This window comes from Geospiza fortis, unplaced genomic scaffold (genome assembly GCF_000277835.1).
Source record: "Geospiza fortis unplaced genomic scaffold, GeoFor_1.0 scaffold281, whole genome shotgun sequence".
Lineage (NCBI taxonomy): Eukaryota > Metazoa > Chordata > Aves > Passeriformes > Thraupidae > Geospiza > Geospiza fortis.
In genome coordinates this window covers 1814988-1842284 of record NW_005054340.1, presented here as the reverse complement: position 1 = coordinate 1842284, position 27297 = coordinate 1814988, and the positions used below count along the sequence as shown (strand labels likewise).

At 35.4% G+C, this 27297-nt stretch overlaps 1 protein-coding gene across 1 annotated transcript in view; it reads left to right on the top strand.

Moving 5' to 3' along the window:
- The window catches only part of DNAH5 (dynein axonemal heavy chain 5), a 115845-nt gene that overhangs the window by 58019 nt on the left and 30529 nt on the right, over positions 1–27297 (top strand). The window contains 16 exon segments of the mRNA XM_005431686.1: positions 82–228; positions 2604–2845; positions 7598–7774; positions 8201–8405; positions 8882–9024; positions 9751–9885; positions 11418–11540; positions 12594–12807; positions 13431–13654; positions 15644–15839; positions 20005–20177; positions 22701–22831; positions 23675–23828; positions 24486–24753; positions 25324–25555; positions 27051–27165. Of these exon segments, the coding sequence (XP_005431743.1) occupies positions 82–228; positions 2604–2845; positions 7598–7774; positions 8201–8405; positions 8882–9024; positions 9751–9885; positions 11418–11540; positions 12594–12807; positions 13431–13654; positions 15644–15839; positions 20005–20177; positions 22701–22831; positions 23675–23828; positions 24486–24753; positions 25324–25555; positions 27051–27165 (2879 nt within the window).

The window sequence follows — 27297 nt, the reverse complement described above, 5'->3', positions numbered from 1 at the left end:
GGTGTAATGAGTTTGAGTTTGTCAAAGTTCTCTTACCTCTGAAAAGAAATATAAAAACTAACTGGTGGTCTGCCTTCATAGATTGTGGACAGCCTCATCGTGAAATGAGGATGAATCCTAAAGCTATAACTGCTCCACAAATGTTTGGACGCCTTGATGTGGCAACAAATGATTGGACAGATGGAATATTTTCAGCCCTCTGGAGAAAAACTTTAAGAGCAAAGAAAGGTATCGGGTTGGGTTGACCTTGACTGGACTCCAGGTCCCCACCAAGTTGCACTACAACTCCTTTGCCCAGCTGGGCAGGGGAGAGAAAATAAACAGAAAACAACTCACAGGTTGCGATAAGGCAGTTTACTAAAGTAAAAGCAAAAATTTGCTTGAGCACAAGCAAAGAGAAAAAGAAGGCTTATTCTCTATTTTGCATCAGCAAGCAATGTTCAGCCGCTTCCCAGGAAGCAGGGCTTCAGAACACGGAGAGGTTGCTCCAGAAAGCAAACACTGTAAATAACAGATGCCCCACCCTCCTCCTTTCCTTAGCTTTTTGAGCAGATGTCATATGGTATGGAATCTCCCTTTGGATATTTTGGGTCAGCTGACCTGGCTGTGTCCCTTTCCAGGATCCTGCTCGCCCCCAGCCCCTTGATGTGGGGCATATTGAAAGACAGAGCTGATGCTGTGCCAGTTCTGCTCAGCAATACCCAGAACTCTGGTGTGTTATCAACACCTTTCCAGCCACCAATGCAGAGCACAGCACTGTTTAGGGCTGCTGTGGGGAAAGGAACTCCAGCTCAGACAGACCCAATACAGGTATAATGAAAGAGGCTTCCATTCAAAATAAAACAAAAAAACCTTAGAAAAGAAAAAGCTTCAGGCAAACTTCATAAAGCATGGTAACAGGGGTTTTTTTTCCTTACATGGAAGCATTGGAAAATTGCTGGAAGAATTTCTGTCCCTTCTACAGTCTGTATTCTAAATGCTTTGTGTTCAAACAGTGTAGTGTAACAAATACTACTTCACTGCATTTACTGAATTCTTTCTTTTGTATATTAGGCCCTCAGATGGAAGGAAAGTGGAAGGTAAAAGTCAATAGCCCCAATAGTGGTGTCCGATAAAATTTTTGATGCTGTCAGGATTTCTACCTGTTCTCTAGCTGCCATATTAAAAGGAACCAGTTGTGTCATAACAGCTAGCCCTTCACATATCCTAGTCCATCTCAAATAGCACTAGATAATTCTATTTAGGGAGCCAATTTCTGCCTAAAATTATGCTGACATATATTCTTAGGCTGTTATTTTAACTAAATGAGTGTCCTTGAGGGTTTGATGCTACCAGATTCTTGCTTGATTATTGCTTCCTTTTTTTTTTGTGTCTGAAAATTATTATATGATCTTATCATTATGCCTTAGAAGAAAAAGTAAAAGAAAATCCTAACACTTGTTGCACTATTTAATATAAAAATTCTGAAATACAGAATTCTTCAGAAATACAGATACTTTTAAAATAGAAAATACTTTTCAATTTAATTTTGGTGGGCTTGTTTCAAATCTAGAAATGTACCACCCTTGAGAATGTAACATGGCATTAACTATTGATTTTTTTATCTTTTCCTTCAAGATGAAATATATATTAGCACACCCATATGACTTCCTCAGATTTAATCTGTAAGAGTTCTGTAATATCTCTTTATGAGTCAGACTCCAGACTATCTCATGCTTGATATGCCTGAACTGTAGCTATAAAAACCCTCATATAAAAAGTTTATCATCTGTTTCATATCTCCTTGGTTCAATGCTAGCAAAGCTCCAAGCCACCTAGGCCTTCAAAGTAAACACTGACTCTGAAGGCAAAAGGATCATCTCTGGCTAAGGAGCTGTCTAGAAATGCACGGTGGGGCTGCCTGCTCCCTAAGGGGAGGGCAGGAGGGAGCCAAGGTGGGATCTCTTTCCAGCTAGGATCTGTTGCTCTGTACCCAGGTGAGGCAAGGAAAACACACCCAGACTCTCCTAGGAAAAAGAAGCAGGCTTTAAAATACCTTTCTATTGGAGAATGGAAAGCAATGAAAAAACTTAAAAGGAAGCTAGATCAAGTTTAGGAACAGAACAAATGACAAGCATCTTCCCCAATGGACCTCTTTTACTTATGACAGTGTGCATGCTATTTGAAAGAGTGATTTTTCAAGTGTTCCTTTCATATATTTTTTCTACATTTATAAAACTCATTGAAAACAAATGAATTGTGTTTAAATAAATCTGTAGTTGTTATCTTCTTTATGTCATTTCATGTAACTTGAAATAAACCTAATTTCTTACTGTCTTGAAGACTGGATCCAAAAGACTCTTTTTGAGTATTAAAACTGGTGACTTATAATGATGGCACTTTATATACTGAAGAATGGATAATTATTAGGAATAGGTAACAAAATGAAGTACCCAGCTGAAACTGAGTGATGAAAATGGTAATTGTGTTAAAAGCTGAGATTGTAGCTGCGTGCATGAATTCAGAATTAGTTAAAAATTTGTTTGCAGAAATAAGAAACTGGTCCTTGAAAGAAACTAGCACATCATCCATAGGTGCTTTTGTCCATTATGTTGCATTTATAGGTGACCACATCTGGATAGTTCTTGATGGTCCAGTAGATGCTATTTGGATTGAGAACCTTAATTCTGTCTTGGATGACAACAGAACTCTAACACTAGCAAACGGTGATCGGATACCTATGGCGCCAAATTGCAAAATAGTCTTTGAGCCTCATAATATTGATAATGCTTCTCCAGCAACAGTTTCAAGAAATGGGATGGTGTTCATGAGCTCATCAGTTCTCACCTGGAGTCCTATCCTTGAGGTAGAACAGCTAAGTGTCTGTATTTGCATTGAAAGTTTTACTGGGTTCTTCTTCAACACTTCACTCTTATTACTGTAGGACCTATTTTTGTGCCTTTTGCTATGAAATACCTTTTCGTCTATATAAACTTCTAGGTCAGTATTTAAAATAGCAATGTTTATGGTAGTTTATACAAGAGTGAATAAATTTTTTAAGGAACATAGCTAACGTATTACACTTTTAAGAATATGGTAATTTTACTTTGGGACAAATTTGTAATTAGAAATATTTTATGCAATTGAACGAAAACTCAATTTTTAAAACACTAACTACTTGGTAGCCCATAGTGCAGCTTCAGACCAAGGAGGAGAAAAGAGTAAAGTTGATTCAGGGAGCTTGAAATCCTCAAGAAAATAGAAATTCTCTTGATATTTCTTAAAATTTATTACAGTTGGGATTTAGAACCAGAAATAAAGTCAATGCAGCATCAAAACATGTAATTTTTAAATTGATGTTGTTACTTGGTTGTCTGTTAACATTCCTAGAAGCAAAGTATCGGAAGAACCAGGCTGTAGTTACTGTCTCTGTCATGGAATGAATAATTCAGAAAAACAGAACGTGTTTCAGGTGTGTTTTAGAGTCAAAACCCAGCATATAAACATATTGAAATATATCAAAGGGATTTATAAAGTATTTATTTTTCTTTTATATGTCATCTTTCATCTTCCAAAACTCAGTAAAAATAAATCCTAATCTTGACAGAATGCTTGTAAGAATATAGTGAATGACAAATTCTGAGACTTGAGCATACCATTTTCTTTTTTCATGTAGCAAAAATCTTGGTAAAGATGAAACATGAGAGTTCCCAAGAATCTACCTAATGTTCCGTAGTAATATATTTAATCAAAGCTTTTGGCATTTAATTCCAGTTTTCTTTTCTGTTAAGAAAACAATAGAGACAATAGCAGTAAAAAAAAGTTGGTTTCTCATTTTCTTCCCTTAAGCCCTATATTGCCTTAAAAAAATTTATCAGTGAGGTACACTACTCAGGATTAACACTTTAAAAAACATAAAATAAGTACTAATTTTTTTTTCCTCTGCCATCTTGTTGAGAATGCTCGGTTAATATTATTTTGCTTTGATAAATGTGGTTGGTCTTCTTAATACCAAAAATGAAAACTTTCTCCTGCATGGCTAAGATACTGATTGTTGTGATCATACAGATAATTACTTTCCCCTGAAATCCAAGTAATATCTGGTATATTTCACTATAATCCCAAATTAAATTCCTTTATATGGGCTTTAACTTTCCTTTTTATATGGACTTTAAGATAGGAATGATTTCCTGTTTATGAAATTGGAACACCATCCAGGAGTTTGTAGTGTATTTGTTTCCATTTTTCAGACTTAAAAAGACAAAAATTTATAAGTTACTATGAGCTAACAGACTAAATTTTACTGTCTTCCATTCTAGTATGTATCACATGAACAAGTTTTTAAAAATATTTCTTAAGATGAATGTCTCACAGTCTCATTCAGTCATTTCATTTCCTAAATCAAATAGGATACCCGTGGAAAATGCAACTAATCCTCACCTAGTTAGCGTTGCTTAACTAGTCCTATGAAAATGCAGCTTAATCCTATGAAAATACAGCTGGCCTCACATTAACTTTCAGATGTCAGCCTTTTCTAGTGATTACCCTATGTCATTCTCAGATTTCTTATTTCTTTAAGCCATGAAGGTTCTCATGCTTGTAAATTTTATATAGCTTGCTGTTTATAACCAGATTGCTTGTCCAATCCCTGAATTGTCTGGCAACAGAGGAAAATTGGCTTGTGGCACTGCCTAGAACCAGTGTCCTTGGCAAATTAGAGGTTTCAGCCTAGACAGAACTCAAAAGAGACTGTATGCTGTAGTCCAAGCCCTGAGTGCCAGGCAGTGCCTGGTGCCTCTCTTTGGGACTGGAGGCAGTGGAGCTCCTCTAGGAAAAGTGAAGCCAGGGGATGTGTTTTGGTGAGCAGAAATTACCAAGATGAGGAAGGCTGTAAACTTGTGATTTCTGGCAACAGACACAAGGTTTCTTTTCCACCTGTGGATGTGAGATGGTAGGTCAGGTATAATGCCCTGAAAAGAGGTGAGGAGCAGCAAGACCCCCTAGGAAAGGCACCAGAATCCTGTTTGGCCTTAACCCAATAGGAGGAAAAGGAATGGGACTGTTGTCAGATATTCCTTCCTGTCTTGGAAACACTCATGTCCTGTTGACTTGTTGCAAACTTCGAGGTTTGCTGCTCATGAAGAGCTAAGATGTGCTGCAGATGGCTGATACTATGTTTTTCTAGTAGTGCCTGAAGCTTTTTCCATTTATAAGGAAATTAAATCACATGGAATTTTCTGTTCAGTCACAGGTCTCTGCAACACTTGAGGATCATCACTAATTTGTTTGATGAGTTCCTTTGCCAAGTCCAAAATATTTGTAGTCTTGTTATGAAAAAAGTGTTTAACAAGTTTCCAAAAAAATTGGCTGGTAAAACTTCAGTTTTACCAATGCAAATACATGCAGTCAACACAAGTGCCTTATGTATGTTACTGCCAAGTTTTACTTTTCAAATTTTTTGAAAACTAATATGGATACTCAGGAAAGTGTAAATTATGCATCTAGGACAGTGGCTCCCCTGAAATTCCACTTGTGTTGTTCCTTTCTGTGCTTACAACACTGTACAGGGCCTACTGGTGTTAGGTTCTCACAGCTCTGCCTCCTTGCGTTGCCTAGTTTGGAGACAACCACTTCTTGGATGTTAAAACTGTGCTAAAGATTCAACTGCAGAGAAAAGAATTTTATTTTGGATTGTCACTCATTATTTACCTCCTCATTTTAAAGTGAGATGCAGGCTAAATTTAGCTGTGTTGAAGAGTTGTATGAAACTAGCTTTCCTTAATCCATAACCTTGTTTTAGTGATAGAAACAGACTAAAGAAAACAAACTTTTTTTTTTAAAATTTGGATTACATAAACAAAATTATGTTCATTTCACCGTAAAGTAACCTTTCTAACTTCCCTTTCTTTCCTCATTATAAAATTGGCTATAAAATTTCAGCCTATTGTTATTTATAATTTTATCCAATAGCATTTCTTTTGTTTTGCATCATAAATAAAATATCTTGATGGCTTTTTCAATATGCTTCCCTTTAAATCTCTTTTGTAATGCAATACACTTCATATTCCAAGAAGTCAGGGTAGATGTTAACCTTGCTAATTCTCACATGCTGAATGAAATGTAGTATTCATTGATATTTCAGAAGAACTTTAAAACACAATTAAAGACAAACAAATATGGGTAACTCAGGAAGTTGTTGCATATATTTTTGTTTTCAATCCTTACCATTTGCAAACAAATAAATATAGCTGCCTACTTGGATGCGTTGTTATGTCATATGCAACTTCCAAGTTTAGTGAAATAGTTCTCAAGTTCTTGTTGCTGTTCTCGTGTAATGTGCTGTTCATGTTGCTATTCTCATGTGATGTGCTTCTTAAGCAGTTTTTGCAAAGAGATCAAAGGTATGATCCATTACTCATCAACCTTCTCCAAAGCAAAAGTGTTTTATCAGCTTTTCTACTAACCCCTAATATTTTTTGAATAATCAGTGAATTTTGGATATCTATTTTAAGTCCTTCTGTCTTTTACTTTTTATCACTTTGTTTTCCACCTACCCATTTCTAGAAAGGTTTTTTGTATATATCCTTATTTGTAATCACTCTCAAAGTTTATTTACTTTGGGAAGTAAGAGTAGAATTTCAATGTATTATGAAAGTAGTAGAAAGAATAATAGAAGCACAATATAGCTGAGTTTGGAAAGGACCTCTAGAGATAATATTGAGTACATTAGTCAAGTCAGCCTGGAGGAGGTTGGTGAAGTCTGTGGCCTGTTGAGTTCTGAGATGGAGAGTCCAGGAGCTCACTGAGAAGCCTGTTCCAGCATTAACTACTCCCGCAAGAGAAAACCATCCATGTTTAAAGCAAATTTATTTGATTTCAATTTGTTCCAAATTTTGTTTTGAGTTTTGGGGAAGAATCTACAAGTGTTTCTGCTGGTGATTGAGTTTTATGTAGGAAATAAATTTATGGGATGTAAGTGAGAAGTATTTTACCCTGCAGATGGGAGAAAACTTCAAGGTAACTCCAAGAATCATGTTACTACTTTGAATTAAAGGCATCAAAGAACAAATCCTATTCTATAATTTTAAGAAATGGGTAGTTTACTTAGGTTTTGTTTATCCATCATTACAGATACCAAGATACACAATAAGAACACTACACACACCAACACACCTCCCCTCTGATAGCCTCATTTTTTTTGTACACCTGCCAGATCTTTTAGGTTATCCTCTATCCCCATTAGAAATAATGTGTAGAATAAATATAATTTGTATTCAATAAATATTGTTGGGTTTCTTTTCAGAGTTTTTGGATAACTTTCACAGCTGTTGTGATTAAAAATGTTTGAAAACAATGATTTTTGTGCTGTTGAACACAGTTTTTACTTTTCAGTTCTCTTCATAGTTAACATCCAGTAGGAATTATAAATACTTGGATAAAATTTGACCTTCTGTTAATTAAACCCTGCCCAATGGACAAGGAAACTTAACTCCCCCCCACTTCTTTCTCCCATTCTGCCCCCAATAAATCAACATTCCATACTTCCTGAAGTTTTTGAATTACTGTACTTGAATTCACTGAGACTTGCATTAGGAACTAAATTTATACTTTGCAACAGGGATTTTTGAAAAAATGTGCCTTCCAAGAGGCCGAAATTCTACGTCAGCTGTATTCTTCATCGTTCCCAGACTTGTACCGCTTCAGCATGCAGTCTCTGCATTGCAAGACTGAGATGTTGGAAGCCTTTGTCATTATGCAGAGCATTAATATGCTGCAGGGCCTTATCCCACCTAAGGTAGGTAGTGTTAATGTTTTTACATATACTTAACATATTGTAGATGATTTTAAGTAACAAAGTTTTGTGGAGAGGGATTCTTTGATGACTTGGAATGTCAAAGGAGATGCAGGTTAGTAAGGAATGCTTTCTGTTTCTTTAGAAAGTAATAGCTGGGATGTGACCTCTTGCACAATCTCACATTTGGATTTGATGTTAAGCACTGGTTTACATTAAGCATATGGAGCATGCATTTGCAGTTTTCCTTTTTTTATTTTTGGGTGATTTGTTATCAGTTAATATTCTGTCAGATGATCAGAATCTGTCTGATCATTGAAGACATCTTTAGATTTATATATGACCGAAGACTTCTAGCCTCTTGTTACTAATGATTATCAAGTAGAGTTTTCAGGCTGTTGAAAATTAAAACCTAACTCAATCCTTCAGGAGCAAGGTGGGGAACTGACTCCAAAATACTTGGAAAGGCTGTACATCTTCTCTCTCATGTGGAGTGTAGGAGCATTGCTGGAGCTGGAGGACAGATGCAAAATGGAATACTGGATTCGAAAACATGCAACAGTAAAGCTTGATCTTCCCTGTATCCCAGAAGGCAGTGAAGATACAATGTTTGATTATTATGTGGCATCGGATGGTTAGTATTTCAGCAGGGTGATATGGGGTAAAATTTAAAAGTTATTTTATAATTGTTCTTTTTTCAGAGAATTAATTCAGAAGTATTTTATAGCTTATCTTCTTTTATGTCCCTTAGAAAGTTTTGTTTTATGGCTATACTTTACTGGTGGTGTTGTGTTTAGCTTTTTCCCTGTTTCCCGTGAAAGGTCAGAATATGGATATATTGGTAAAAAAGCTGCATGGACTTTGTGGTGATGAATTGTCAAGTGAACATATAATCCTTGTTGTTGTCAAAATTTATGTAGGAAAGAGGAGTAAGCCTCTTAGATACAACTTGAGGGATTATATGATTCTATAAATTTTAGTCTGAATACACAGAGAGGGATTGCTGTACATTAGACAGAAGCATAGACACATCAGTGACCTGAATGGAAAATAAAGGAAGTGATGATGCCTAGTATTTCTAAATCATTAACTTAATTTCTTTCTTATTAGGTACATGGATGCACTGGAATACACGTGTTGAAGAGTATATATATCCCAGTTGTGGCACCCCAGAGTATGACTCAATTCTTGTGCCTAATGTTGACAACGTGAGGATGGATTTCCTGATTGAAACCATAGCAAAACAGGGCAAGGTACTTTTTCTATAGTTCATATCAAAGCTCTGCCAACAGAACACATGACAAAAGTTTTGGATTAGCAGTGAAATATTATGTTATTGAAAAGGAAGAACTTGGTTTTTTGTTTTTTGTTTTTAGATATAAGATGGTGTTTCCAGAAACTACTTTCATGCAAATATGCTTGAACTCTTGAATAGTTACTGTTTCCAGACTTTGTCTTCCCCTCACCCTTTCATTCTGCAGTGGAAATAACTGTAATTAGAGCTGAGATCAGTCAGAATGGAACCAATATTTTCATGTACTGATGGGAGAGGGAGAAGCGCATGGGTCAGGAGGCTCATATCTGACTCTGCTGATTGAACTCTGCCAGCATGGGGCAGTTACAGAATTTATGTAGCTTTAGGCTATTCTTCACCAAAACTGTGTCACATAAGCAATTGAAATTTTACAGATACTGAGTCTCTAGATGATTAAACCCTTTTTCAAATAATTAACTCCCTTCCTTGTTAGTGTGATTGTGCTGGATGACATGACCATTAACTGCAAATATTTTTAACTTGTCAGGCCTGCAAAAATCTATGAGATGTTAACTATTTTGCTTCTACATGTCTCCTGTGAAAAGTTCACTTTACATAACTTTTCTAGTTTCTCTTCTGTTTAAAAGCTAAATGGGACTGTTGAGCCTTTGCCAAGACTCCCAGCTCTTGTGTTTCATTGTATTTTGATATTGTCTTTGTCTAGGCTGTCCTACTAATTGGTGAGCAAGGAACTGCAAAGACTGTTATAATCAAAGGTTTTATGTCAAAATATAACCCTGAAAGGCACATAACTAAGAGCTTGAATTTTTCATCTGCAACAACCCCATTAATTTTTCAGGTATAGTAGTGATTAATCTTCTCATACAAGATAGTTGGATTCAGAGAGTATTCTGATAATTTGCCAGGAGGATGCTTCTGAAAATGATTCTGAACAATAAAAAGGCACCTGTTCAAATAGTCCAAGTATTCTAACACATGATTTAAGACTTGTGCAAAAAAATCATTCCTTTCAACTTTTTCAGTAGCTATTGAGCTGTTCTTGGATTTCTACAATAACATGCCTATTATTGTCTTCATCTTATTATGTTTTTGTGTCAAATATATCTGTTCTCACTAACTGGGAAGAACTGTTAGATTTCACTAAACACCATGGGTAAAATAAGTGCTACCCACAACAATCTGTCATTAAAAATGTACTGTCTGCAATTTAAGTTTCAGTCATTACAATTACTCATTAAAAAAGTAACACATGCAGTGCAGCTGCTCTACATACAATTATGAATGCTTAAATCCTGAACTGTACTGCCTATCCAAATTTCTACCAAACTAATTTGAATTATTTCAAGTGTCTTTAATCTTCTGGCAATATATTTGGGGAATATTTTTAATGCAGTTTGGTATGCCAGGCCAAAGCACTGTCTGGACTGTAAGTGCTGTCTATAAGCTTGATGAATCACCTATCATGTGCCTGTATAGCGTAGTAGAAGCTACTAACATTTTATAAAATATATAAACATGTAATTTTGGTCTTAATTTCCTTAGGATTTTTTCTTCTATTTGTTGGGCTATAAACAAAAAGTAACATTTTTATAAAATAAATGTAGATTTAATTGGTGATAGGTGAGATTCTAATCATTAGGACATCTGAAATAGATATGCAAGACTAAGCCAATTCTCTGTTAACAATTTAGATCAAAACATTCGTTTATGGCCCATGCTTTAAAATCACTCTAGCTTCTTATAATCTTGGTCTACCTGATGCTACTTGTGCAAGATTGGAGCCTAGGCATAGCGTAAGAATGCAGATATTTGGGTTTATACTGAAGAATAATTGTGTGGTTAAGTGAACTTTCACTTAGGATAGAGTCAATAAAAACTAGAATTTAAGAAGAGCAGAGAAATGGAAAGACGATGAGAAGAACAGTAAAGGCAAGTCTACCATTAGGCAAAATTATCTCATCAAGTGTATTTATATATGTGAATTTAATTATTGCTGTATGTTTTTATGAAGTACATTGATATCTGCTGGAAAGGTGTTCCAGAATTACATCTTCAATTTAATCTTTATTGATAGCAATCATCAATTTTGCTGATAAAGGAATAAAATAAAAGTTTGAAATGTTTCATAAATCTATTCAGATTTATGAAAGTGTTAGGCGTGGTTTTCTACTGTAGACACCAGCCTAGTCCTGTATACCTTGAGATTTCAGACATGCTAGTTGAACTAGTGCAATTACCTCCAGCAAATGCCTTGTCTGAACCTCAGTTAGTAAAATTCTATGTAACAGGAACATCAGCATGTTTGAGTGATTGAATCATGTATGAAATGAAGTGCTCTTTGTGACTGTGCTGCTAATTGCCTTTTAACAGCGTACAATAGAAAGCTATGTGGATAAGCGCATGGGCCCAACTTACGGTCCACCTGCAGGCAAAAAGATGACAGTCTTCATTGATGATGTGAACATGCCCATAATCAATGAATGGGGAGATCAGGTCAGTTTGTGGAAGAAGAAAAAAGGAGACAAAAGGTTTTCTTTGTTTTTATGCTACACTGTAAAATTGGCTTCTCAGTCATTCAGAATAGGATAAAATTGATATGTAGTACTTTAATTTTAAACAGTCTTTTAAAAGAACCCATCTACAGTAATTTGTCAGGAATTAATTGAAAATAAATATGCTGACAGCAAGAAGCAGTTTGAGTGCTCCTTAGAACATGCCTGTATAATTTTAATAATGTTTTTTAACAACACTCATTTTATAATTAAAAATAAGAAGTCTTTGGTACACAAATTGTGATAGCAAACTGACATTGTGGGCAATAATTAAAATACTGTGAAACCTGAGAGGTAAGAAGTGTCTTCTCTGCTTCAGACAAAATAGAAGTAATCTTTATGTAATCTTTATTTATATTGACAAAGTTGTTCTGAAGTACATTGCTTTGGAAATTAATGTTAGAATTTCTATAGGAGTATAGATATAGGATGTACTCTCTGTGGAGTTTTTCCAGCTTGTCAAACAGAAATGTAGCGTATCCCTTTATGGCTAAAGAAAAGGGTCTTGTCTGTTTTTGTATAGAAGTAGTTCTTTTATTTCAGCTTGAAAACCATGCTTGTGATTGTTACATATGAAACTTAATACAAATATTTTGTACAGTTTGTGACATGATGCATTAGTTTGGGCTTGATTGAAAAAAGATGCAAAGATACATTAGTTTGGGCTTAATTAGAAAACTGGAAATTTTGTTTTAAAAGGCATTATTTCCAACAGCAATGGAAATCATGCAACATTCAAGTGAGAGTAAATTGTCATGTGAATGATTAGTTCTAAATGAGGGTACCCCTCTACTCCCACGATTTTTATTGTTAAATTTCACCAAATGTTCTTATTCTTTGCTGTACATTTTTATCCTCAAGCAAATAAACAGAGGGATAGGGGGCAAGATAGTATTATACTCTTTGTTATGTATTTCAAACATTTAAGTATGTTCTGTATTTAATTCAGTTGTACGTATAATATTGTCTTACATAAAACCTGGTTATTTTACAGGTCACTAATGAGATAGTTAGGCAACTGATGGAACAGAAAGGACTGTATAACCTGGAAAAACCTGGGGAATTTACCAACATCGTGGACATTCAGTTTTTGGCTGCCATGATCCACCCTGGGGGAGGTCGCAATGATATTCCACAGAGGCTGAAGAGACGATTTTCGGCGTTTAACTGTACTCTGCCTTCCAATTCTTCCATTGACAAAATTTTTGGTAAAGGGAAATTAACTTTGTATTCATCTCATTTTTTAAAATAGTAGTTGATTTTTCCTTATAATTCTATTTGTACACATTATTGTTAAAATTGAGGCCTAATTTCCCTGTTTTGTTTACCAACACATTTTCCTTCAGTAATCACTCCCCACCTGAAATGTCATCAATCTGTAAATTTTTCAAGTCCAGTCACATCTCTGAAACTCTTGGTATGCTCAGATTTAATAAGAAAGACATGAAGGTATTGTTTTAGTGACAATGCTGGACAGTTGCTCAGTTGCCACTGCTGCTAAGAATAAGGGACTAAAGACTAGACTTTCACAAAGAACGGGATCCTACTGATTTCCACAGGAGATCATTTATTCAAGGCCAGTGGAATCTATTTTATGAGAAAAAGAACGCTTTAATGTGCCGTTAATTAAAAGCTGAATAACCATTGAGCCACTAGCAGAATGGTGCTAAGAATAGCTGAATAAAAATTTGAATATACACTGGAAAACCATTTTAACAAATTTGGAAAGGTTTTTGGAATTGGAAAAAGAAAAGAATCAGAAGATTCAGACAATCATTGCTCCTGGTGTTGTGCTAACATGTCTTTGATTTGGCAATCTTTCTTTCCACAGGTGTAATTGGAGAAGGACACTACTGTAGTGAGCGAGGATTTTCAGACGATGTGAAGAAAACAGTAGCCAAATTGGTTCCATTGACACGCAGACTGTGGCAGATTACCAAGCTAAAAATGTTGCCCACGCCAGCCAAGTTTCATTATGTCTTCAACCTTCGAGACCTCTCGAGGATTTGGCGAGGAATGCTGAACACTACATCGGAAGTGATCAATGAACCACTGGTACGTGCAGCGCATCAGTGACCTGGTTATAATTAGTGCAGGAAAGGGGATGAGAGTCTATCTCGGCATTTGAATTTGCTTTAAAAAAATGCAACCTTAGTGGGTTTTTTGAGGCAAAGGTGTTTTAGTCCAGCTTTTATGGTACCAACTGAAATGACAACTTTGTTTCAAAACGATGACAAAACGCACTTATTTTGTCACAACAGTTTGCTTCTATCTGCTTTTCCTATTACTGACAAATGCTAGTTTATTTAAAAGAAGTGAGAAAATAAGTAAGAGACAATGAAATTTAACCCTATGAAAATGCTCAACTAGTGATTAAAAAATGGAATAGTTCCTCCTCTCCATTACTGTCTTGAGACTTTCAGTCACTGCCTAATTTCTGTCTAACAATTGGTTTCTGGCTTATGGTTTAAAAGGAAGAAATAGTAACAAGTATTAGTAATGCTTTTTTTCCATAATCCATCTTTCTTCCAGTAAAATATAATTTCTCTTCTAATTATTTCAGGGAAAAGTAATTTAGAGCTGTGAAACATGTAGTGCTGGAAAAGCAATGCTTATGGTAAACATGGAAAATTTGTTAAATATTTGGGTTACATAATCACTTGCTGTACAGTGTGTGTCTCTGTTGAATAAGCTCCTGAATTCTACTGCATCTAAAATTTAAACCTCAGAATGGATTTTAGTTTCTACAGCAAAAACATGGAGCACTTAGATTATGTATATACACAATTAATGTCTTTTGGAGTGTAAAAACCAATTGGTCAAAATACTATTATATAAATAGTATTAGTATATAGTATAATAGTATATACAGAGTATAAATACATATTAGTTCTGACACTTGATGAGTCAATTGTACAAAGTTCTGTAGGCTGAACCAAAGGTCTTCAAGAATTACTTGGAATTTTTTCTACTACTGTATGGTAATAGCATAGGATTAAAACAAGTGCTGCTGTTATTAACAGCCTGACAGGTTCTCTGTATTCATCCTGTGACCAAATGGAGGGACTTTAAAGGTATATTGAATTTGGAGAAGGGATAATATAAACACTTAAACATTTTTCTTTGTTGTTATTCTCTAACTACTTTGTCTGTAGCGTTGGGACTGCTATCTGTGTTTGCCATGGAATTATTTGTGCCATGATGCTTACATTTTCACCTATCTTCTACTTAATGACCAGTTAGAAAAGTGGTTTCTCTATACATAAACATGTTAACTAGTATGGATATGGTTTTAGGGCTGAGGAAATAAAATCTTCATACACCTTACTTTGGAACACTGTATTAAAGCTTCTTCCACAGTTAACTGAATATAATCTTAAATTGCTATTGGGCAGAATAAGAAACTCAAGGTATCTCTTCTGAAGAATCCCCCAGTACTATTTATTTTCTAATGTTAATGTTATTTTTAAATTAAGAAATGAAGGCAAAGCTTTAAAGTTGCTATAGTTCTTTTCAGAAGCCAAATGAGTTCCTCAGTACAAGAGAGACATAGAGCTCCTGGAGCATGTCTGGCAGAAAGCTACAAAGACAGTTAAGGGCCTGAAGCACCTCTTCTAAGAGGAGAGACTGAGGGAGCTGGGCCTCAAAATGAGAAGACTGAAGGGAGACCTAATCAATATCTGCCAGTATCTGAAGGGAGAGCATCAGGAGGACCGAGTCAGGCTCTGCTCGGTGGTGCCAAGGAATGGGGCAACAGGAAAAAACTGAATCACAGGAAATTCCTCCTGAACATGAGGAAAAACGTCTTTAATGGGAGCGTGATGGAGCCCTGAAACATGTTGCCCAGAGATGTTGTGGAGTTTCCTTCATTGGAGATGTTCAAGAACCTTCTGGATGCAATTCTGTGCCATGTGGTCTAGGATGATCCTGCTTGAGCAGGGAGAATGAACCACTGTGGTCCCTTCAAACTGGCCCACTCTCCTTCTATGATTCTGTGAAATGCCCCTTTATTTTATTTTTTTTTTTTTTCCTTTTTGTATGTAGGTGCTGATAAAACTGTGGAAGCATGAATGCAAGTGTGTTATTGCTGATCGTTTCACAACCTCAGAAGATGTTGATTGGTTTCACACAGCTGTGGCAAAACTCATTGAGGAGGAATTTGAAGATTCAAAACCTTTGCTGAATCGTGAAACAGATGCGTTCTTTGTTGACTTCTTAAGGGATGCACCTGCAAGAACTGGTAAAAGTTGACTTTAATAATCATGGAAATCATAACATTAGGCAAGGGGATATGATAATCTTAGATACTATGAAAAATATGTTGTAAAAATTCATACTAAATTTATGCGTCAAAAGTGTCTGTTTTGTCCAGTGGCTTTGAAGGTTGTCTATGTTACCAGCTGTGGCACATTTTTATCGCAATGAGATTTCTAAGTCTGTATTGATATCCAGTTGTCTGTATAGGAGAGTCTTGCTTTCATTTAAATTGGTGTGACAGAAGAACAGAACTACCAAATAGTGAGCATGAGTCTTTTTTATTCCAAAATGGTGGAGGAAATTTGTTATGAATGACTTGAAATGGTGGGGTTGCAGTAGTAGACAAAGGATTGCAATGTAGGTAACATGCCGTAGAAAACTGATAAAAAAATACTGGGCTAATCCAATACTCTTTAGGAAATGACTGTTACATGATTTTGTAACAAATGACTATCAATTCAAGTTTTCATGGATGCTAGTTAAACCTCTTTAAAAACCTATATGGCTTATAGTAATGTCTATATATCTTTCAAATAAAAACATGCTGTCACTGACCTCACTAAATGACCTGGGAATATTTATCAATTGTTGCAAAAGAACAGAAAACATTTGTTTGTGTTTAGGGGAAGGTCATTAGATGATTCAGTTATCTGTGTTGGTATCACTGCAATGATGGAGAGTGGAGCAATGAAAGACTGGCATGAATGACCAATGTTATTTGAACCTTTCCTTGAACCATTGAAGTAGACAGAGGGCAGTGACAAAAGGAGAGTAAAGGATAGGACATATTTCATTGGAAGGAATAAAATAGAAGTAAAAGTAAGAAAGGAAATAATGGTGGAAGAAAGGAAATAATTACAGCCTTAAATAACTTGCTAAATTTCATCAGTGTAGAGAAGACTGAAATGTAAGTCAGAATGCGTACTGAGAGGGTGAGGAGTGATCTTTAATGCGAAAGTTTAAGTCCACAATAGAAACTATCATCTTGAACTGAAAAATAATTGTGTTTCTCAACATTTGATAAATGATAAATGTATTTCTCAAAATTATTTGCCTTTTTGGTGACAGATTAAATGTACCTGTCCTGTAATGTGTCTTTTAGCATGGAACTTCATCTAAATACAAAGCAGGAGACTCTCATATAGAAAGGCTATATTTTGCCCTCAATAGATTTCAGGACCTAACCTAAGTCCTAAGCCTTGAGAACCCCCTATCTGTTTTTGGCTTTAAATGAAAAGAATAACAAGCATAATTTTGTTTTATTTGTCCCTATAATGGCTTTAGTATTTCCCATTATGGTGGAAGTGTGAAAGCAGGACCTTGATTTCTAAGCTCTTAAATATATTAAAAATGACATCTGACATTGACTTCAAAGAGCCCTATGCTCAGATTAGTAATATGTTTACTGGTACTACATAATCTTTTTGTCTCTGGGCTGTAAAAACACAATATGTTTATCCCTGAGAGAAATACATGATGACTTAGATCTTGGTCAACTTTTAGATCTTAGCTTCAAAAGAATTGTTGGTGGTGCTAGTGATCTCAAGACCCTCCACCTATTCAAAGGTGTTTTTATCAGTTGGTTTTGAGATTGTTATTTAGTACTTGTGATTATGAATCTTGAGACTGAGCAAGACTTTAAAATAATATGTTTTGCTGGCTGCCTCTCTAAATAATTGAGAAGTCTGCCCTTAGGTTTTGTACTTCATTATACTGTCCTGGGACATTAATAATAAAACTATAGAAACAGAATTAAGAGGATATAATTATTTTAAATTTTTCAAAACTGTGAAAGTATCACTGCAGTTTAAGTCCTTGGTGTATTTCTTATTAGTTTCTTATCAGCTGTAATTTGTTTAAATGTCTTATTCAACTTGTAAGAAATCGATTTTCAGCTGGAATACTCCTTTAGTTTAACCAGTGCTTTTACAGGTTAAAATAAGAAGACAATTGATTTAATTAGATTTTAATCTAGAGGGGTGTTCATATGCGGAAGCAATATAGAGCTAAAAATTCTGAAGTTAAGGTGACTTCAAGCAAACAAAAAAATCAAATATAAAGGACAGCTGAAAGAGAATTAATAATTTGTGTATTTTGAGAGAGTAGGTTCTGTGGTAAAATGTAATTTTCTTAAAATATGTTTTTAAATATGTATTTTTGGGTTTTAGTTTTGTTATTGTTTTTCTGTTGTTTTTTCCTTTGAAACTGCATGAGCATTAGAAAGGTGAAATAGAAAGGAAATGGAGAAAAAATTTGAAAGAAGAAAAAAGTTACAGACAGTATTCTAAATACACTTGAGTTTACTTGGGGGTTGGAGTTCTTTTCCCCACCTTTTTGTCCCTTACCTTCACATTGGCTTCTAGTGCTTTACTAAGCCTTAGGGAAATACTTATTTTACTGGGATGATTTATTTAATTGATTTTAATTATACCAATTAGAGATAATGTTCTGAATTATATATTTCTTCAGCAAGTTAGAAGAGGCTTAGCAAAACTGACTGATTTAGAAAAACTGGAAAAATACATCCTGTGGCATATATAGATCACAAAATCCTGAAACTAATTGAGCTAAATGCATGTAAATAAGAGCAAAATGTACTGTACTAGTATTATTTTTGAGGAAATCCAGATGACCAACCAAAAACCCCGTGATGTTTGCCTGCTGGCACTGTTTCAATGAGATTTGTCAGATATTTTTTAATGAAATATGGTCTGGATGAGAAGCGAGATGGATTGAAAATTGCTGAATGGTCAAGCCCAGAAAGTGGTGATCAGTGGCTCGAAGTCTAATTGGAGACCAGTAACTAATGATGTGTCCCACGGTCAGAACAGGGTCCAGCCATCCTCAACATTGTCATTAGTGGTCTGGGTGATGGGGGCAGAGTGCACCCTCAAGCCAGGTCCCAGATACCGCAAAACTAGGAGGAGTGGTTGATATGCCAGAGGTTGTGCTGGCTCCCAGATAGCTTAACTGGAACTTCATAAGGTTCAGCAAAGGGAAGTGAAAAGTCCTGGACCTGGGGAGGAAAGGTCCCATGCACCAGTATACATTGATGGTCACCCATCTGCAAGTCAGCTTTGCAGAAATGGACCTGGAGGTGCTGGTTGATGCCAGCCTGAACATGATCCAGCAGCGTACCCTTGCAGGAGCAAAAAAACTAGTGACATCCTGAGCTGCGTTACAAGAAATGTAGCCAGCAGGCCAAGGGAGGTTGTCCTTTTCCTTTTTCAGCACTAGTAAGGCTACACCTGGAGTGTTGTGTCTGAGGTCCCCAATACAAGAAAGACACAGATATACTGGATAAAATCTATTTAAGAACTTGAACATCAGTAATCACTTTTGTTTTCTTTTTGTTTTCTTTTTTTTTTTTTTTGCTCCACTGTGACAGTCTGGTGCACGTTTTCCAGAGATGTTGTGGAGTCTGTCTTTGGAGGTATTCATAAGCCACCTGAGCATGGTCTTGGGGAACCAGCTCTAGGTGGCCCATCTTGGGCAAGGGGTTGGACCAGATGACCTTCAGAGGTCCCTGACGATCTCAACTTTTCTGTAATTTTATTTGCTGTAAGAATTCTTATGAATGAAAGCATGATTAAGGTTATGAATAGAAAAATGAGACAGCAGCACTGTTACCTCCTTTCTTTGAGAGTTGACTTGTGCCTTTTATATCACCTAAGGAAACAAATGTATGCTAACTCACAGTGAATATATTTTTTTGTTGTGGCAGTTATTAATTTCAAGAGTATGTTTTTTCTAGTGGAATTATTTAATCAATTTAGACTGTTTTCGTTTTACAGAAAAGATTATCTGCAATGTTTAACCGCAGTATTTATTTACCTTCATTTTCTGGTGCTGCTTTTTTTCCAAGCACCTAAACAAGTATCATTTTTCATCATTCAAGTTTCAGATAAAGACGGCTATTTAGGTTTTTTTCTCATTTTGTCTTTAAAAATTACATTGCCGATGTTACCATTTCTTGCAGGCAGGGTGTACTCAGCACTCTCATATGTACATCTAATATATAATATAATGTATAATAAACCTGTTTGTGGGTAGTGAAACTTCTAGCTATCTTCACTTACTTGTCCCCTCATTGAACCTTTGTCAATTATTTAAACTGCTAAGGTTTTATTACTTGCTTTTTGTTCTAGACGAGAAAACAGAGGAAGCTAATTTAGATATTCCCAAAATCTATGAACCAATCACCTCATTTCATCAGCTACGGGATCGTTTAAATAAGTTTTTGCAAGCATACAATGAGAATGTTCGTGGTACTGGAATGGACATGGTTTTCTTTGAGGATGCCATGGTTCATTTAGTCAAGGTACAGTCTTGCTGGATTGCCATTTGTTGTTGTTCACTTGCCCACATCTCTTTCAAGTAGAAGTATGCATGAGTCAAGGTAAATTACTTCTGAAACTGCAGCAGCTAATTTATTGCTACCAAATATTTGATCTGTCACACTGTGACTAGCTATTAAAACCTATTAAAAACTTTTTAGAAAAAGCACCAGATGGAACTATTATACCTATTTTTTATGTTTGGTGGGATCATGGTGCTAGCTATTCTAGTTTTATTTCAACCTTCCTCCTTAATTCTTCTGGGAGCCCTTCCTGTCTTTGGAATGAATCAAATGAAATTCAGGTTAAGACATAATTGGTTGCTTCTGAAGGAGTATGCACAGCAGAGTAGGAATTAATGTAGTCTAAAATTCTTTTGTAGATCCACAGTATGCTCACTACTTTTCAAGTTCTTTTGAATATGGATTGGAGCTGACCATGACCTTCAGCACAGCGCAGCTTGATATGATTGTTCACATAGAATAGGCCTCATACAAAGGAGAGTCTTTTTTTACTTTTTAACACTAGAACCTATTGTCTAAGTTGAATACTGAGGTTTTCGGTATTTTTTTAAATTATTAAGAACTATATATGTAATTGCATCATCCCCCCAAATACAATATTAAATATCAAAACAATTTAAATTTAATTATAGTTGACAAGCACATTGCATCTGTGGTTTTCAAAATTTTGGCGTTAATTCTTGTTATTTCACAAAATTAGTCTCTTTCTTTCTGAGGTTTATGGCAAAATTAATGATGTTCTTCTCTGGATTTCTTTAGGACAATTGTAAATAATCATCACACTTACCAATAAGTTTCTCATTTATTTCTCGGAAAAAACTATATAAGTTTAGGATGCAATACAATTTTTTTTTCCACTGAACAGCCACCTGTCATCAGAAATATCTTTGGGTAGTTAGATGGTAAATACTTGAAATATTATATTAGTATTTGCTTGGATAAAATGATAATTTTATGTTTTATGCAAAATGCTTTGCTTGGATAACAAGTGTTTCTATGATTCTAAATTCTTGAAAGCAGGAACAACTGTGTAGACCTGAGACACCTTCTAAGAGAAAGTGAGATAGGCACAGTTGAGGTAATGCCTAATCTGAGCTGGCATAATATGACTTGAATGAGTTAAAGCTGAGGGATATTTTAAATAGAGAGCAAAGTTTCCAGTTAACAGCTTGTGTGCCTCTGCCTGGAACAGATCTAACAGCCATTATTGAAATGAACAATGATATTGCAAGGATGTTGTGCAAATTAAATTTTCTTTCTCTGGTTAAATAATAAAGCTTAGAATAAGCCTTCATACTTGATTTTATCTTTCTTATGAAACATTAACCAATGGAAAATAACAAATACATTACATTCAATATGTAAAATAAATAGGTTTAAAATTAGAGAAAATTGGCATGACTATCTTTAGTGGCTTAGAAAGAGGTAACTCAGAGAAAGGGCAAGTAAATAAGTGTCCTGGGTTGTTTACTGATATGATGGAATTCTGGAGTCATCAAAGAACTATTCAAGATAATAAAGAGAACAGAAGCCAATCCCGTGCATCATTGCTTGTGTGGAGGCGACCAGCTGCTAACCAGCTGGCTGGTATTATTGTGTCTTTGAGAGGAAATTGGCTCTGTGCTGCTCTGGATATTAATGTAGGTTCTTCTGGGTACAGTGAGGGTCTGTCAACTTGCAACTGATGGGCTGCTATGTTTCATGGCATTTTTTTGGTTGTGGACAGCAAGACAAGTGCTGTGTGCAATTCACAGTTACCGCTGAAATTTTTCTTGCTCTGAATTCTAAAGGCTCTGTTTGTTTACATTGCACAGTCCTGAATTGAAGGGAAATGTGGAGCAGTAGGAAGCTACTGCCTTTTGATTTAAAATATAAAAAATTAAGTGGGAAAGAAATGTTGATCTAATTGGGAGATGTTTCACTGTGATCAAATATTCATACTTGATACTGTGCATTTTTACAGTCAAGTAAATGAGAATTGTAACAAGTTTCATTATAGAGGCAGTATTATTACTTGCTGTGGAGAATACTGAAGACTCTTTGTCCCGAATTTAACATGCCTGGGACAACCTGTCCTTCAGGTCACAATGAGATGAGTCTTACCAAAGTTATACAGAGGTCATGGCATTGGGGAAATTATTTCCTTCCCAATTTTGATAATCCCTCATGTTGTGATAGCACATCACTAAGAAATCGCAGCTGAGATTTACTTGCACTTTGTGGGAGATGTAATTCTACTGATAACTGAACATACACAGTGATGGAATCAAATGGTTGCTATACTGTTTGACAGGTCAACAGTAACCACTGCAAAGTGCAAATGTCCACAGAATATATTAATAGTAATATGGAATCCTTTAAGTAAACATTAAAATTTTAATTTGTTCTTCATTTCTAATATAACTTTAATAATATGGTAGCATAGAATTTTTGGATGTGTGACTCTTACACATTGTAGCAATGAATGACTTGTATATTACACAGATTTCCCGCGTGATTCGCACTCCTCGTGGAAATGCTCTCTTAGTTGGAGTTGGTGGCTCAGGAAAGCAGAGCTTGACAAGACTGGCATCCTTCATAGCTGGCTATGACACATTCCAGATAACGTTGACAAGGTGAGCATTACCTGAAATTTAACTAAAGAAGTACTTTGTGTTTTAAGTCTTCCTATTAAAAAAAACCAGGCTCACATTCTCTGCTTAGTGTAGTCTGATCACTGTCACACAGAGTGGAAGGACATGACAATCCTTTGAAACTTACTAGATTTGCTTGATTTTCTACAATAATTGTGAATTTTTACTATCTTTGGAGTAGGAAATTATTGTTTCCTTCACAGAAAGAGAAAGAGTATTGGCAGTATCAAGTTATCTTTGCGTGTTTACCCAGTACATTAAATGGTACTGAAAATATTTTTAGGTGGTTATCTATCCAAAAGGCCTTTATGAATTAATCTTGTAATATTTGAAATACTGTCATCTGAGAAGGATGAATCTTTATCCCTGCCCTCTAATTTGGTAGATCTTAGGTATCTATCAGTATTTTGACAACCTTTTCCAAGTACATAATTCCCTTTTTTCGCATTGTTCAACCCAGTGTAGTTTCTTTTGAAATAAAGATTAAAAAAATATAAATCCTCCTCTGAATGCCTCAGAATTAATACCATCCCAACTGTCTGTAGGACAGGTCAATTTTGGTGCTGAAATGTCTTTTTAGCAAAGTGAAATTATTTTAAATATTTTGCAGGTGTGTTGGCTGCAGAAGAAATTGTAGTTTCTCACGTGGGGATGTCCCTTGGTGTGGGTCTCATCAGAGGATGTATCTGAAATAAGCACCTTTCTCCTTTAAGTTCCAAGACGTTGTTTCTAACTTAAATTTGCCTGGGTTTTTTTACACTTTTGATCAGAAGACTTTTTTTAAAAAGAGATTAATATTTGTTCAACTAACTTTTTTTTTTGTAGATCATACAACGCTTTAAACTTGATGGAAGATCTGAAACTCTTATACAGAACAGCAGGACTGCAAGGCAAAGGCACCTGTTTTCTTTTTACAGACAATGAGATCAAAGATGAGTCTTTCTTGGAATACTTGAACAATGTTTTGTCATCAGGAGAGGTAAGATGATCAATTTTCTGTTTTTTAAAAATCATAATTCTGAGGTAAAATAACAGAATTTATTTGAATATTTTGTTATAAGTCAGATAGTACACTTCCAAAAACTAGAACTCAAGTGCTTTTTGTCGTTAGAGTAGTATTAAAAATGAATGCAGTCTACAAGATCTACAAAATCCTAGGTCAGACTGAGTGAAGCTATCTCAAGGGACATGAGAATAGCTATAAAAAAATAAAATTTAGACTTGAGAAATATTACTGATGTTTTAAAAAGTTGTCTGTTAAATTAACTATTAGTGTTCAGTTAGTTTTTGTATGGTAAATTCATGTCCAGAATGGATGGATTTTATTGATTTACTTATTTATTATTTTAGGGTTATGTTTCAGAGTAATTGCTACTAGTTATTAGAAGTTAAAGAGACGGAATGAAAACTGTTGGAGGGTGGAGTTTAAAATTTACATCAAGTTAGATTTCAGTCTATTTAATGGAATCACTTCATTAAAACTTCTTGTTTAAAGAAAAGAGTGGGGGGGTACTAATGACTTCAGTGTCTGAGATGTGTGTTTCTTCCTGCAATGCTGTGTATTAAAAGAACATTGTGCAATATCCTCTATTTTGGATCATCTCAAAAAGCATGAAAAATCTTCCTTTTCCCAAAGGTCTCAAACTTATTTGCACGTGATGAGGTAGATGAGATCATTAGTGACCTCATTCCCTTCTTCAAAAAGGAGCATCCACGAAGACCTCCAACCAGTGAAGCTCTGTATGACTATTTCATGGCCAGAGTCCGTCAGAACCTTCACGTAGTTCTTTGCTTTTCACCAGTAGGTGAAAAATTCCGAAATAGGGCCCTGAAGTTCCCAGCTCTCATTTCGGGATGCACTATAGATTGGTTCAGCCGATGGCCTAAGGATGCGCTGGTGGCAGGTACGTGTAGGTTTTATCTTTGCAGACACATAATTTTCTGATCAGTGGTTCATGTAGCTGTTTTAATTGTGTTGAATTTTACCAGAAGAAACTTAATTGATTCTAAAATTTGATGTAGGTATTTTCTTCTTTAATGCCTGTTTTATTAAGCTGTCAAAATATTTCTAACAGAAGAATGGTTGTGAACAGAGCTTAAAGAAAAATTCCCCGTGAAGATGTCTTAAAAGTATTTGTAAAGAAGGCAAAGATGCTGCTAAAGAAAGAGATTATTTGTAAATGTGTCTGTGATAGGGCATACAGAGGAAGGCTGTGATTACCCAGTCCCTGGTAGGTAGCAGCTAGGTTCAGAGTGAAAAAGCAGTTGCACACTTTGGAGATGAAGAATGACAGATCCTTAGCTATACTTTTTACTGACAGGTGTGGAATCTGATGATGAAGAGTAAAGAAGACTGGGTTTTGAGAAGCTGGGTGAAAGCCAAGATACTGCATGCTGATTTGTTTTATAGTGACTTATTTATTAGATGTTTTTATAAGTATTTACTTACATTTAGGCTTTCTTTCTTTCCTAAGTGTCTGAACACTTCCTGTCCTCATTTGATATGGACTGCACTGCTGATACAAAGAGGGAAATTGTGCAGTGTATGGGCTCATTCCAGGATGGAGTGGCAGAAAAGTGTTCTGATTACTTTCAACGATACAGACGTTCTACACATGTGACTCCCAAATCCTACCTGACCTTTATTCAGGGATATAAAACCACATACAAAGAAAAGCATGCTGAAGTGCAAATATTATCAAACAGGTAAACTCAGGTTACTTCTGTTTTTCTGTGGTTTTCTTCCCCAGGTAGGTATATTCTGATATCCTTCATTTCGGTACGTGGCCTGTCTCCTCACACAGCAAAAAAGGTATTTTTAATTCCTAAAATTATGTGAAAGTGTAACCTATTCAAATATTATAGTTGCTCTTGTCATATAAGATAAAGACTATATATTTGGGGGGCAGGAAGAGTAGTGGTGCATGAAAAATAGAAGTAGATGGAATATGAGGTGAATATAAATTATACCGATGTGTTTTCAAAGAGTAAAAGAAGACATCTACATGTAATTTCATAATATACTGATAAAAGCATTTAATTTGCCAGTTGGCAACTTTTGTTTCCTTGCTGAACACTTGTCACCTCCTGTTATGAACATGTGAGGAACATCCTAAGTAGTTTTGTAAGCGCAGAGCCTCACTTGTACTCCTGAGCTTTTCACTTGTACATTATTAAGGTGGTTTTGATATCCTTATTCCTATTTTCAGATGCTTTAATAAACTAATATCTATTTGCAGATATATCTTCATGTCAGGAGCACCCAACTATAACGAAAAATTAGCAATTAGTGTATCAGTTGGTATCACCCTTTAGAAAAACTGCCTTCTCAGTTTTGAAAGATTGTTAATAAGAGCTGGAAACCTTAAAGAAAGGCTTAGACTTGTTTATTTGGCTTTGAAACATTCTTTGTCTTCAAAGTCAAATTCAGTTTGAAACCTATTATGTTATGGGTGAAGGCTTGTAAAACAGAAGGGTGTTGCCCTGTTTTCTGCCTTCAGATTTACCAAGTTAGTTCATGAAGTCTAATTTCTTCCACTTAAACTTAGTTGCACTGTCTGAATTTTTCAGGGATTACGCGTTGTCTGTTCTTTTGCATTTGTTCAGCTGTCCAAGTACTGCAATAGCCTAGTCTCTGTAGAGGCCTTTTAAACTTGTCTGAAAAGTCCCAAGTAAAGAATTTATGATAGAAAAAAACCACTGTTGAAGGGGCATTTTAATGCTGAATCAGAAAACTCTTCTCTACATACTATTTTTCTTTTACTCTCTTCTGTTTGGTCTTGGTTTGTTTTCAGTTTCTACTTCAAATAAGAAATACTGATTGGTTATGATTTTCAGAATTTTGGGGATCAGAAAATGCTTTTTGCTGTACAGAACTTAGTTCATTGATTATTGGCTCAAGATGGACAGTGGCATTTATAGAAACAACATGTACGATTTTTATGCAATGATAAAGGCATACTGTTTGATCAGAAGTGGGTAAAATTTCAAGCCAAAAACTTTATTAATGTACTTTGTTGTCCACTTTATTGATTCTGAAGATATCAGAAAGGTAAAAGTTCTTGTCCGAGTTTTTTTTTTTTGGTGTAAAGCATCTTTTGCAATTGTTCATTCTGATTGATGTGATTCATTCTATAGATGGAAAGTAGGGTATGAATTACATAGTGAATGAGATGCTTTTTATTTTGCTTTTTCACTTCAGAATAAATACTGGTCTGGAAAAATTGAAAGAGGCCTCTGAGTCAGTGGCTGCTCTAAGCAGAGAACTGGAGGTAAAAGAAAAGGAACTTCAAATTGCCAATGAAAAAGCTGACATGGTATGTAGAGCCTTTAAAGTGTATTGCTGTTTGATTTTTTTTCTCCTTTTATTCCTTCTATTTTGAAAAGATTGATCAATTCAAATGAAGTTAAGTGTTGGAGAGAGAGGATCTTGGAGAAAATTTATGCTA